Source organism: Tachysurus vachellii, chromosome 3 (genome assembly GCF_030014155.1).
Source record: "Tachysurus vachellii isolate PV-2020 chromosome 3, HZAU_Pvac_v1, whole genome shotgun sequence".
Classification (NCBI taxonomy): domain Eukaryota; kingdom Metazoa; phylum Chordata; class Actinopteri; order Siluriformes; family Bagridae; genus Tachysurus; species Tachysurus vachellii.
Window position 1 is genome coordinate 4,847,741 of NC_083462.1, and position 12,500 is coordinate 4,860,240.

Consider the following 12,500-nt stretch of genomic DNA (forward strand, 5'->3'; position numbering starts at 1 on the left):
AGAGAGAGAGAGAGAGAGAGAGAGAGAAAGACAGGAGAGACAGACAGACAGAGAAAGAGAGAGACAGAGAGAGAGAAAGAGAGAGAGAGACAGAGAGAGAGAGAGAGAGAGAGAGAGAAAGACAGGAGAGAGAGAGAGAGAGAGCTTGACAGGAGAGAGCGAGAGAGAGCTTGACAGGAGAGAGAGAGAGAGAGAGAGAGAGAGAGAGAGAGAGAGAGAGAGAGAGAGAGAGAGAGAGAGAGAGAAAGACAGGAGAGAGAGAGAGAGAGAGAAAGACAGGAGAGAGAGAGAGAGAGAGAAAGACAGGAGAGAGAGAGAGAGAGAGAGAGAGAGAGAGAGAGAGAGAGAGAGAGAGAGAAAGACAGGAGAGAAAGACAGGAGAGAGAGAGAAAGACAGGGGAGAGAGAGAGAGAGAGAGATAGACAGAAGAAACAAAGAGAGAGAGAGAGAGAGAGAGAGAGAGAGAGAGAGAGAGAGAGAGCTTGACAGGAGAGAGAGAGAGAGAAAGACAGGAGAGAGAGAGAAAGAGAGAGACAGAGAGAGAGAGAGAGAGAGAGAGAGAGAGAGAGAGAGAGAGAGAGAGAGAGAGAGAGAGAGAGAAAGACAGGAGAGAGAGAGAGAGAGAGAGAGAGAGAGAGAGAAAGACAGGAGAGAGAGAGAAAGAGATTGACAGGAGAGCGAGAGAAAGACAGGAGAGACAGAGAAAGAGAGAGACAGAGAGAGAGAGAGAGAGAGAGAGACGTATGTAAAACGTCTGTAAGCTGTGTGTTGTGTATAAAACTGGTCATGGCTCCTGTACTGTATGTTCTCAGATGCTCGTGTTTGACAGACTGAAGATGTTCCACAATATTTGCTAAAGCACCAACAAATCATCTCGAATGATTTCAGTAGCACTTTGTGATCACACACACTGATGAAAATCCGTCCGTAAACGTATACAACATGAACAGGGTGAGAAATGTATTTATGTAAATGTCTGTGTTTCACCAAATCCTTACACATCTTTGGAGAGAGAGAAAAAGAGAGAGAAGTAAAAATGAGTAAAAATTGTAAAGAATATCTTTATTCCTTTTTCCCCATAAAACCACCAACAGCAAAAACTTACTACAAAATTCTAATAAAATCATTATATATATATTTATATATTTATATTTAAGAATTCAAAAATTATGAGCTCCAATTTCTTTCAGATTAAACAGACTCGCAGAAGCAACAGGTCCAGTGTCCACTGTGTACACACACACACACACACACACACACACACACACACACACACACGCACACACACACGCACACACACACACAGATTAATAAAAAGATTAAAGCTTTATGCTGAAGCCATCTACACATCATTGAGTCCCTTGTGTGTGTTTTCTGTGTGTTATTCTCTCACCTGTGTGTGTCGTCCTTTAAAGCTGGTTCGTGGCATTGATGATGGAAGGCACGTGGACATTTGACACAACACACCAGATCTCCATCGATCTTACACATAAAGCACACGTCATCATTTTTCTGATCCAGCTAGAGTTAAAAGCACACACACACACACACACACACACACACACACATGTAATATATGCATCAGTTTTTATTAAAGCTTTATTTTTAACCCTTGTTTTGTACCCAGAATGCAAAGCGCCTCTCTCAACATGGACAAGTACACACTTTTTAAATGCACCGATGTGAAGCGTCCGCCATACATGTACGAGTAAACCGTTACCATAGAAACGATTAGAAATGAACTCGTTAGAACAAGCATGCCGACACGAACCTGTGATCTTACAGCTGTACTTCTGTCAGACTGCAGACTTAACGTCATGGCTGCAAGTTACTGCATAAGAAAGGCTATTAAAAGGCTAAACAACCCGGACATACCATATGTAGAGGATTTTCTGTGCAGATTGGACACTTGCAGTTCACCATGTGAGGCTCCAACACCCTCTTCTGGAATAAACGCCAAACAACGACAGCAGCTTTAAATTCATGATACATGGCTCTGAAGCTAACTTTAAATATAAACATATGTCAATTCTAAATACACATCTTTACTGACTACATCTGGGACATGTCACATGATCATTTAGATTGTATTTATACAGCATGTTCGTAAATCCTGGCGTTTGGGTGAAATTCCAGGTCGATCATCACCATTATGAGCTCTCCAAGAGGGACACCATGGCTATTGATGTCCAATCTCCAGTTTCCGTCAGCCTTGTAGCGCTTGAGGAAGTCCCTGGGGGTGAGCCAGGCGTCCTGCGTCCTGATGCATTTCCCACGAGTCTCTAAAAACACACCAGCAATAATGCTTTACAACTATATAATAATGCGACGGCACACACTGTGCGAGTCACTTAGAAAATAAGAACTGAGCTGATTTACACATTTCTGCAATAAGAAAAACTCACTCACTCACTCACTCTCACTCACTCACTCACTCACTCACTCACTCACTCACTCACTCACTCACTCACTCACTCACTCACTCACTCACTCACTCACTCACTCACTCACTCACTCACTCACTCACTCACTCACTCACTCACTCACTCACTCACTCACTCACTTTCTACCGCTTATCCGAACTACCTCGGGTCACGGGGAGCCTGTGCCTATCTCAGGCGTCATCGGGCATCAAGGCAGGATACACCCTGGACGGAGTGCCAACCCATCACAGGGCACACACACACACACTCTCATTCACTCACGCAATCACACACTACAGACAATTTTCCAGAGATGCCAATCAACCTATCATGCATGTCTTTGGACCGGGGGAGGAAACCAGAGTACCCGGAGGAAACCCCCGAGGCACGGGGAGAACATGCAAACTCCACACACACAAGGCGGAGGTGGGAATCGAACCCCCAACCCTGGAGGTGTGAGGCAAACGTGCTAACCACTAAGCCACCGTGCCCCCCCTAAGAAAAACTATTATTGGAAATTAATCAAGCTTCATCACACCACCCAGTCACTCATTATTTTTCTGTAACAGTATGACATTGGGTTTATTATCGATTCTGTAGTCCACACACACACCTAAACACACACACACACACACACACCTGTAGCAAAGCGGGATACATGTAGAACCCCTTCCCCTCTAGAACACCTGACCTCGAATGATTCGGCTGTTAAAAGATCGTCCAGTGTCTCAGACATGACTGTGGATGTGAGTCTGTCTACAAACACACAAGGAATGTGATTAGATATCCTCATTAATGACACATGATTAATGACTTTATGACAGGACCTAACTTGTTATATACATATATGGCATTTGGCAGATGCTCTCATCCTGAGTGACTAAAATTCATCTTATTTATACAGCTGAGAGTTAAGGGCCTTGCTCAGGGGCCCCATGATTGGCAGCTTGGCAGGTGGACCCTGGGATTTAAACTCACACCCTTCCGATCAGTAGCCCAACACCTTACCATTTCCCCATGTACATATTTAGGGAGTATTTATGTCCAGATATTAAAACTAAAGCTGTGTCCCAAATCACATGACTACACACTTCTCTATGCCATTGTGTAGAAGGAATAGTGCGAGTCGTGTGTTCACACTGACTGAAAATCCAAGAAGAAGAAGAAGAAGAATGAGAAAAAGAAGGAGTGCATTTCATGAACCCAGATGATTCATTTATTCAACCAAAAAAGTGTGAAATGTTGGACACCATGCACTCGACACACAAACACATTAACCAATGGGGAAAAAGTCAAAATATTTTTCTGAAGAGTGTGTGTGTGTGTGTGTGTGTGTGTCTGTGTGTGTGTTGCAATGAAATTAACAACAATCACTAACTTTTGTCACGGTTTCCGCTGCTTCTGGTCCCAATCAGATTTGTCCTGGACACTGGCTAAAAAAGAACATACACACAAAAACCCTGCATTAAAAATTGACACAAATATTGAACATGCAGCATAAACGACAACACAAGACTGCTGCTGCATTTCATTTGTGCATTTAAATAAAAAAGGATTAGGTAACACAATAAAAGAAATAAGGTACCTCAGCTACCTCCTGATCCTGCACACGCTTTGTTTTAAACAATGGAGAGGAAAGAAAGCCTTCCTACAGAAAACAATACAAAGAACACAGAAGTGTTACGTTACATAAGACATAAATTTAGACAAATTTAAAAAAAAAAAAAAAAAAAAGAGAAAAAAAATGGGGAAGTCGTGGCCTAATGGTTAGAGAGTTTGACTCCTAACCCTAAGGTTGTGGGTTCGAGTCTCGGGCTGGCAATACCACGACTGAGGTGCCCTTGAGCAAGGCACCGACCCCCCCAACTGCTCCCCAGGTGCCGCAGCATAAATGGCTGCCCACTGCTCCGGGTGTGTGTTCACAGTGTGTGTGTGTTCATGGTGTGTGTGTGCACTTTGGATGGGTTAAATGCAGAGAACGAATTCTGAGTACGGGTCACCGTACTTAGCCGTATGTCACGTCACGTCACATGCTGTGTATGGCGGACATTGTTCATTCTGAGAGCTTTCACGTGTGTGTTGTGGATGTATGGTGCGAGCGGTTTGAGTGCGACGTGTCACAGTGTCACTGTTTACCTGTATGAATGTTTGCAGAGGAACCTGACTGTGACTGCACAGGATACTAATCTTCCACTTTTTGTTTTTCTCCTTTCCTCCAAACTTCTCAAATTCAGAAGGAGTGAACCACCGATCATTAGACAAGATACACGGCTTACCTCCAGACAGAGAGGACGAATGTAGAGAGAGAGAGAGAGAGAGAGAGAGAGAGAAGATTGTAAGTTAAATAAATAAAATAAAATTACAGTGCATCATGAATTCAATAGAATCTGTGTAAAGAGGAAAACAATCCAGGTATGTGACTGTAAAAGCAACAGAAAACACAACACATTTATTTCCTCGTATCCCACAGAAACGTACAAACTATTACACTTTTATTTTATCAGCTCTCATATCCAGGTGTTGCCTCAGCTCATTTTTTTTCTCTTTTATTACCTCCGTTCTGCAAAAAGAACCCGCTTTTCACTACAGATGATGTGACACGAGTTTCTCTTCTCATTTCCTCCTGCACAAGTGTCTTTATTCTTCTCGAGTCTGGGCTACTCGAGTCAATTTGGTTTCAGTTCTTCATACTGTACATACTCGCTTGTAGTTCATTAGTTAAGGTTTCAGGCTAGAAGAAGGTTACACTGCTGTGTGCTTTCTCTGAACCAGAACCTCACTCTGAATAGATCCGTTTTTCCAACTAAAGTATAAATAATGGACTGTTGCAAAACTTACTTTTTTTATACCTATCTTTGTGTAGGATGCCTTCTTTACTTCCACATGTCACAGAAAATTTTTGTTTCTTTTTTAAGCTCTCGCCCACTCGTCGCCAATCCTTGGAACCTGTATAATGAACAATAAAGCCAAACGAAGGTGTGAACATTTTCAGGAATTTAGACGTTTTGGTAAATCCCATAAACCAGCGGTGTCCAATCTTATCCACATAGGGCCGGTGTGGGTGCAGGTTTTCATTCCAACCAATCAGAAACCACACCTGATTCCACCTGTTTAATCAGTTGTTCTTGGCTTTTTCTGTAGACTCTGGTGTGGCTTCCGCTTGGTTGGAATGAAAACCTGCACCACCACCGGCCCACCACCTGCACCACACTCACTCACTCACTCATCTTCTACCGCTTATCCGAACTACCTCGGGTCACGGGGAGCCTGTGCCTATCTCAGGCGTCATCGGGCATCAAGGCAGGATACACCCTGGACGGAGTGCCAACCCATCGCAGGGCACACACACACACCCACTCATTCACTCACACACTACGGACAATTTTTCCAGAGATGCCAATCAACCTACCATGCATGTCTTTGGACCGGGGGAGGAAACCGGAGTACCCGGAGGAAACCCCCGAGGCACGGGGAGAACATGCAAACTCAACACACACAAGGCGGAGGCGGGAATCGAACCCCCAACCCTGGAGGTGTGAGGCGAACCACTAAGCCACCGTTCCCCCCCAGTATGATTGCAGACAAAGTTAATTGCTTTCTGAATCTGTCTGAGCAACATTTTGGCATTAAACAGCCCCCGACTTTTTTTTTCTGAGAAGTGCCACATAATCACCAATTTTCTCAACAACATTGATGGATGGAAAATTAAACAGTTTATGGGAAGATCCTGAAAAGCAAAAGGTTCTTCTCATACATAAGAAGATCATTCTAGAGAACATTGAATTGGACAAACAGAACATTAGGTACAAAATGAGCTATTAAAAGAATTTGATCATTTTCCAAGAAGCAGCAAACTAAAGTATGTGCCAAAATGTTGTATTTTTTTTTTCTAGATAAACAATCACATAATTGTCCACAGGGCAGAAAAAACAAAACAAAACAAAAAATAAATTTTTATTTTTTTCTAGATAAATAATCACAATGACACGCACAAAAAAAAATATGTAAACGTGGGCGTGGCTTCAATTAGTGCTTTCTTAAAACTTTGACAAAATTACCTCGTTTTTCCCCCCCAAAAATCGACTTTTACAAAAAAAGAGCAGTCCATAAATGTAAATAATAATAATACAACAATTATTTTGTTTGTTTTTAAATTCTTTACCCATAATAAGGTTTAAGTGTCGCTTTTGTTCCGTGATCCGACTCCGAGTTTGTAGTAAAGGGAACGATTACAAACGGCTTCCAGGTCCCTTCCTTTGCGCCCTTGGTGAGGAACAAGTCATGGATCTGAACGCACCACCTAGTTCCCTACTGAGCAGCTCAGGAACACATTAGACACGAAGCCTCATGAGTCTGCGTGTGGTTTTAACTTGTTTTGTTGTTTAACTTCACTTTACTTTAACACAATAACCCAAGATCTTAAGATATTAATCGTGCTGAAGGTTTCACACCTCCACATGAAATGTTTTCAGTTTTTTTTTGGAAGGAGAACCTCCAGAGAAGCTCACATATACAGTATTTATACACACACACACACACACACACACACACACACACACACACACACACACAAAGCTTCACATCATCCCAGCTTGTGATAATTTACCTCTTGTGGGTTTCTCTTGAGGTGAGAATGATTTTGTCCTCCTCTTCCTCCTCCTCTTCCTCTTCCCTTTCTTACTCCGCCAGTCCTGGTCTGAATCACTCCCAGACTCCACATCCATGTCTGAGTCCATGCTTATCAGACTGCAGCAGTCGCCTGAACAGAAATAACAAACTAGGATTGGAGACTCCTTCCATTCAGGCTTCTGCTATGAACTAAAAGCGTGTTACTCGTTTAGTCTTTTTCCCCCAGTGTGTCTCTGTGATATATATAAAGTGTTGTCCATCCCCTACAGATGGCCTTGTTCTGTCTCGCTGCTTTGTTTTTGATTAGGCCCAATGTCACTGTGATTATACTCCATCTTGTACCCATGTTTTGCCTGCATAATTTCCCTGTCTTAAGAGAACATGTTGATTATGTGGAAGTTGTCTGATATTTTCCTGTTTAAACTTGAACTGTTGAGCCAGAGAAAGGATCATCATCATCATCATCATCACTGTTGGATTTTTTAATTGATTAAATTCCAATCACAGGTATGTTAATCAGGGGCGTCACTAGGCCCTTTTTAGGGGGGCTTTAGCCGAACATCAGAGAGTACAAGGTGTGTGTGTGCTTTTATTGATGGACTGCTATGATATGACATCTGCATCGGTGTAGTTCTTGTAATTGCAGTTTACTGGACCGATACACAGTTCGGTTTCTCATCCAATGCGTCTTCTCTGCGTTCAGCTTCAGCCCTTATCACAGTGTGATAGTTGTTTTGAAGCGATTAACACCCATGAAAACATACTTTAGAAAATGACCATGATTTATTTTAATTGACCTTTTAAAATGTAAAACATAATAATGTGTATTTCGGCATTACAAATATGCAGCCATGCACAGAAATGATTAAAGACACACATCATTATATTGTCTGAAAGCACTAAATGACACAGAGAGAGAAACATCATACATGATGGAGTTATTTTGTTTTGTATTATTAAACATAATTTTAATTATATATATGAATCATTAGTGTATCATGATACATATATTAGAGTAATACAGGGAATACAATGGAATAGTGGATTGCAATAAGGTTAGTAGTATACAACCCTACCCTGGGGGCTGAGCCCCCCTAAAATGAAAATTCTAGAATCCCCCTGATGTTAATTATGTTCATATGTTAATGAGCCCGTTCTAACGCGTTATCGTTTCTATAGTAACAGCTGATCGACATTTACATATTTTTACATATTAATACATATATTTAAGAGATGAATTAATAAACGTTATGTAAACCACATCAGTGTGGTGAAGACAGATAAGGATGATGAAGGAATGATAAGAGATAAAAGGGAGTAATTTGTCTAAAAAAAAAAAATAAATAAAAGTTTGAAGTTTCATTCATTAATAAATAACATTATAACTGTTGTAATACTGACGATTAGTAAAACACACACATATATATATATATATATATATATATATATATATATATATACAGTATATACATGCACAATATGCATTTATAGGACTTTGCATTGTGCCACATCCACCCACACTTTTTTCTGTATCATCACACCTTAAAAATGTTTAGTTTCATTCCTTAAATAAAAAAAGATTTAGAATCAGTTCCTTATAAATCTCTACTAGTCACAGTACACGAGATGCTGCGGTAGAAATGATATCACATTAAACCCAATGTATTAATATCAGCCAACAACGTCTGACTGATCAGATTTGAGAATTCATCATCCCACCGTTCTGACTGTTTTATTTTAATAATACTGATTTACTGATATTACTAATACTGATACTTTAACCTGTAATGTGAGACATCTTAATATATGTAGATCAAGATCAAATAAAAAAAAAAATGAGATCACAACTAAAAAGGAGAAAATGAAATGATATAAATTATACACTCTCAGGTAAAATCTGCTCCATCTGTACTGAGACATGTCACGGATGGAATCGATCAGAGACGTTAAATACAGGAAGGAAGTGAGTTTGTTCAAGTCACAACAGCAAGCATTTAGCATCATTCAAACTCTGCTGCAGGCTGCATCACACACAGGACGTTAAAACCACATTTGAAATCATTGGATGGTTAAGATTTGCCCTGGGATCGTTATTAAGCGGCGTTAAGAACATTAGAATAAATAAACAAATGATGGAAGATCTGAAGAAGATATGGAACTTCAAGTGAGTATTGTGAAGAGGATAAAGAAGAAGAAGAGCAGATTAATATAACACACATCTGTTAGTTTGATAGTTTAATACTTACAGTCACTGTGTGGTTCACAGCTACAGGGTGATGAGATCTGATCTGCTGCTATACTCCAATAATCTGAATACTTCAGTATACAAAAATCCAGCTGGTTTAAGCTCACACTCCCTCACACACAGGCTCACACACTCCGTCACACACAGGCTCACACACTCCCTCACACACAGGCTCACACACTCCCTCGTACACTCCTCACACACACACTCCTCACACCCTCACATACGGATGTCGTCGGTTGGAGCTGTTTAGCAGTGCAGACCATTTGATGAGTGCGAATCAGAAATGAAACTGAAACAGACTTTACTTACGAGTGAAAGTGTGTGTTGACGTGTGAGTAATAGGCATTGTCTTGTGGCATGTAAATGAACTACAATCAGGATATAGAGGAAGAAAATGATAGTAACGCCTGAGTGCAAGGAATAAAAGAAGATAAGTTAGTGTGGATCTGATAATAGATAATCACAGCTTAATTTACACACTCTTCCTCTTTCGACTCTCTCTATCTTTTCCTCCTGTCTTTGGACAGGAATGTGGAAAGGAATGTGGAAGTAAACGACAAACGTATTTCATGTCCTTCCTTCTGTTTCCCTCTTGGGGACACGGTGGCTTAGTGGTTAGCCCGTTCTCCTCACACCTCCAGGGTTGGGGGTTCGATTCCCGCCTCCACCTTGTGTGTGTGGAGTTTGCATGTTCTCCCCGTGCCTCGGGGGTTTCCTCCGGGTACTCCGGTTTCCTCCCCGGTCCAAAGACATGCATGGTAGATTGATTGGCATCTCTGGAAAATTGTCCGTAGTGTGTGATTGTGTGAGTGAATGAGAGTGTGTGTGTGTGTGTGGTTTGGCAGTTTTGGAAGATAAGCCTGATGTCATCTACAAACTCTCCCACTGTGGTGTACAGTTTTCTTTGCAGTTTGTCCTTGACTCTGTCCAGCCACATGGGATTAGACACCACACTGCTGTATCCCGACACCTGCACAAGGACAAGGTTCAACAAAGATGAAGCTTTATTTGTTTCAGTTCTGAGCCTTTATTGTAAAAGACAAACACAACAGCAAATACTCAAAGACGTGTGTGTGTGTGTATTTCTGTGTGTGTGTTTGCATGTGTGTGTGCATGTGTTTGTGTGTGTATGTGTTTGTTTATGTGTGTGCATGTGTGTGTGTGTGTATGTTTATGTGTGCATGTGTGTGTGTGCCCTGCAATGGGTTGGCACTCCGTCCAGGGTGTATCCTGCCTTGATGCCCGATGACGCCTGAGATAGACACAGGCTCCCCGTGACCCGAGGTAGTTCGGATAAGCGGTAGAAGATGAGTGAGTGAGTGAGAGTGAGCGTTTCCCTCTTTTCTCCTTTCCTTCTCCGTCCTGCGGCAAACCTCACGTCATTGTGTTTTGTCCTGAAAATGTTCAGTCTTTCGTGTCTCTTCACTGTAACACATTTAAAGACGGATAAACTTTGTAATGAAATTTCACCTGTTACCTTATAAAATGTGAGTAAACTCAACTTGGAGATGACATTAAAGTTACTTAAATTTACACCAAGCCAAAATTGAGTGTTATTGAAATTGTATAAAATTTCCCAAGATTTTCTAAAGAATCTCTCTCTCTCTCTCTCTCTCTCTCTTTCTCTCTCTCTCGTTTTATTGTTTCAGATACGTTTTCAACATATTTTTATTCACTTTTATTCACACGACCATTCATAACAGTATTCAGTGAGCAGCCATCAGTACAGTTAACACAACACTATACATTTTATAAACATGAACATGAAGCGATAGCGTTAACTCCTCACTCGACAGTTTTCTGTATCTGCTACATCTTACGTAGCTGCTCCAGTCAAACTGCTCCACTAATCCTCCAAAGCAGCTAGCATGAATCCAATCACGTAGCATGTCAATCAAACTTAAATTAGATTGTAAAGGGTTTGAATGTAGAGGGTGTGAACGTAGAGTTTCTCTCAGCTCTCAATGTAACACGATATTCCGATTTTTTTTTAATACGATTCAAACCCAAGAAAGTTTTATATCGTTAAATTGTTTTCTGATTAGATGAAGAAAGATCTGAATTTCTAGAGGAAATTCTACTCCCCGATTCACTAATTAAAAACAAAACAAAACAACACTAATTCGTTTGGTCCACTGTTTGAGCTGGATACAAGTTCACCTGCATCTCAGCAAGTCAGATCCAAATAAAATACATAATTTAAAAATATTAAAAATATAAAAATTCCTTTAAAAAACAACAACAATTTGCTCAGATTTTTTTGCGGTCTACTTGTGATAAAAGTGCATCTTCTAGGTACACAATTATAAACACACACAACACGTTAAAGGTCTTCTGGTTGGTTAGATTTCAACGATTACGTGTCTAATATGCCGCTGATTCACTATTAAGCAATGCATTTCACCGAAGCTGATATATTTGTGCATGAAGACTTAACATTTCTACAGTCAACTTGTCATATACTATATGCATCTTTTCTGTGCAGTGATTTGTAAACTCGATTTACACGTCTCTTGCAGTAAACACCAATTTCTGCTTTCTGAAAATGATATAATTTCATTCTAGGAGAATCTGGGAGGCGGTGGGTGTTTAACACAACATGCATATGGTTCAAATGTTTAAATACGCAAGAAATAACAGTGTAGACTGGATTAATACATAAAAACGGAAACACTTTCCTTATAACAACTGAGCAAGTAGCTACACAAGATTACTATTGTGCAGCACTGAGTAGAATTAAAGGTGGGGTGCACGATGTTTGAGAAATGCTTCAGAATACTGAGTCGGGCCAACTAACAAAACAAACATGTAGCCAATGAGCAGAAAGGGGCGTGGCTTGGCTATATGCGATGGACAAAGTGTTCGGTGGAAAGGACAGGAATTTGGAAATAACCGACAAACGTATTTCAATTCCTTCCTTCTGTTTCCTGAATGGCTCTTGTATTTTAGGACACCATTGTCTTTGAAATTCCTCTGACGATTCTTTGTGTTTTGATTGTAAACAGAACGATCAGATGCAGTTCGGTGAAACAGGAGACTCTCTACTGGATCTTAAAGCAGGTGAGGAACTTCTGCTCAAATATCTCGCTCAGTCTGGATCCCAACATGCAGACATCTTGATCCTGTGCACACGCACACGCACACACACACACACGCACACACACATGCACATACACACACACGCACACACACACAGAGAA

General features: G+C 40.9%; 2 protein-coding genes across 3 annotated transcripts in view; both read right to left on the reverse strand.

The window, feature by feature from the left end:
• Window positions 1-1,047: 1,047 nt before the first annotated feature.
• On the reverse strand, window positions 1,048-9,579 carry LOC132842169 (nuclear body protein SP140-like). Its single transcript, XM_060864835.1, has 11 exons — window positions 9,299-9,579; window positions 7,030-7,182; window positions 5,262-5,369; window positions 4,560-4,699; window positions 4,009-4,071; window positions 3,802-3,856; window positions 3,063-3,179; window positions 2,149-2,282; window positions 1,876-1,944; window positions 1,394-1,521; window positions 1,048-1,228 (listed from the first exon to the last, which is right to left on the reverse strand). The coding sequence occupies exons 2-11, from the start codon at window positions 7,157-7,159 to the stop codon at window positions 1,192-1,194; spliced, it is 981 nt and encodes a 326-aa protein (XP_060720818.1). The 5' UTR covers window positions 7,160-7,182; window positions 9,299-9,579; the 3' UTR covers window positions 1,048-1,191.
• Window positions 9,580-10,963: 1,384 nt separating this feature from the next.
• Window positions 10,964-12,500, reverse strand: part of LOC132842659 (nuclear body protein SP140-like protein) — a 13,757-nt gene continuing 12,220 nt past the window's right edge. For both annotated transcript variants that reach the window (XM_060865453.1, XM_060865454.1), the window contains one exon: window positions 10,964-12,422. In XM_060865453.1, the coding sequence (XP_060721436.1) occupies window positions 12,342-12,422 (81 nt within the window). In that variant the 3' untranslated portion in view covers window positions 10,964-12,341. The remainder of the gene's footprint in view (window positions 12,423-12,500) is intronic.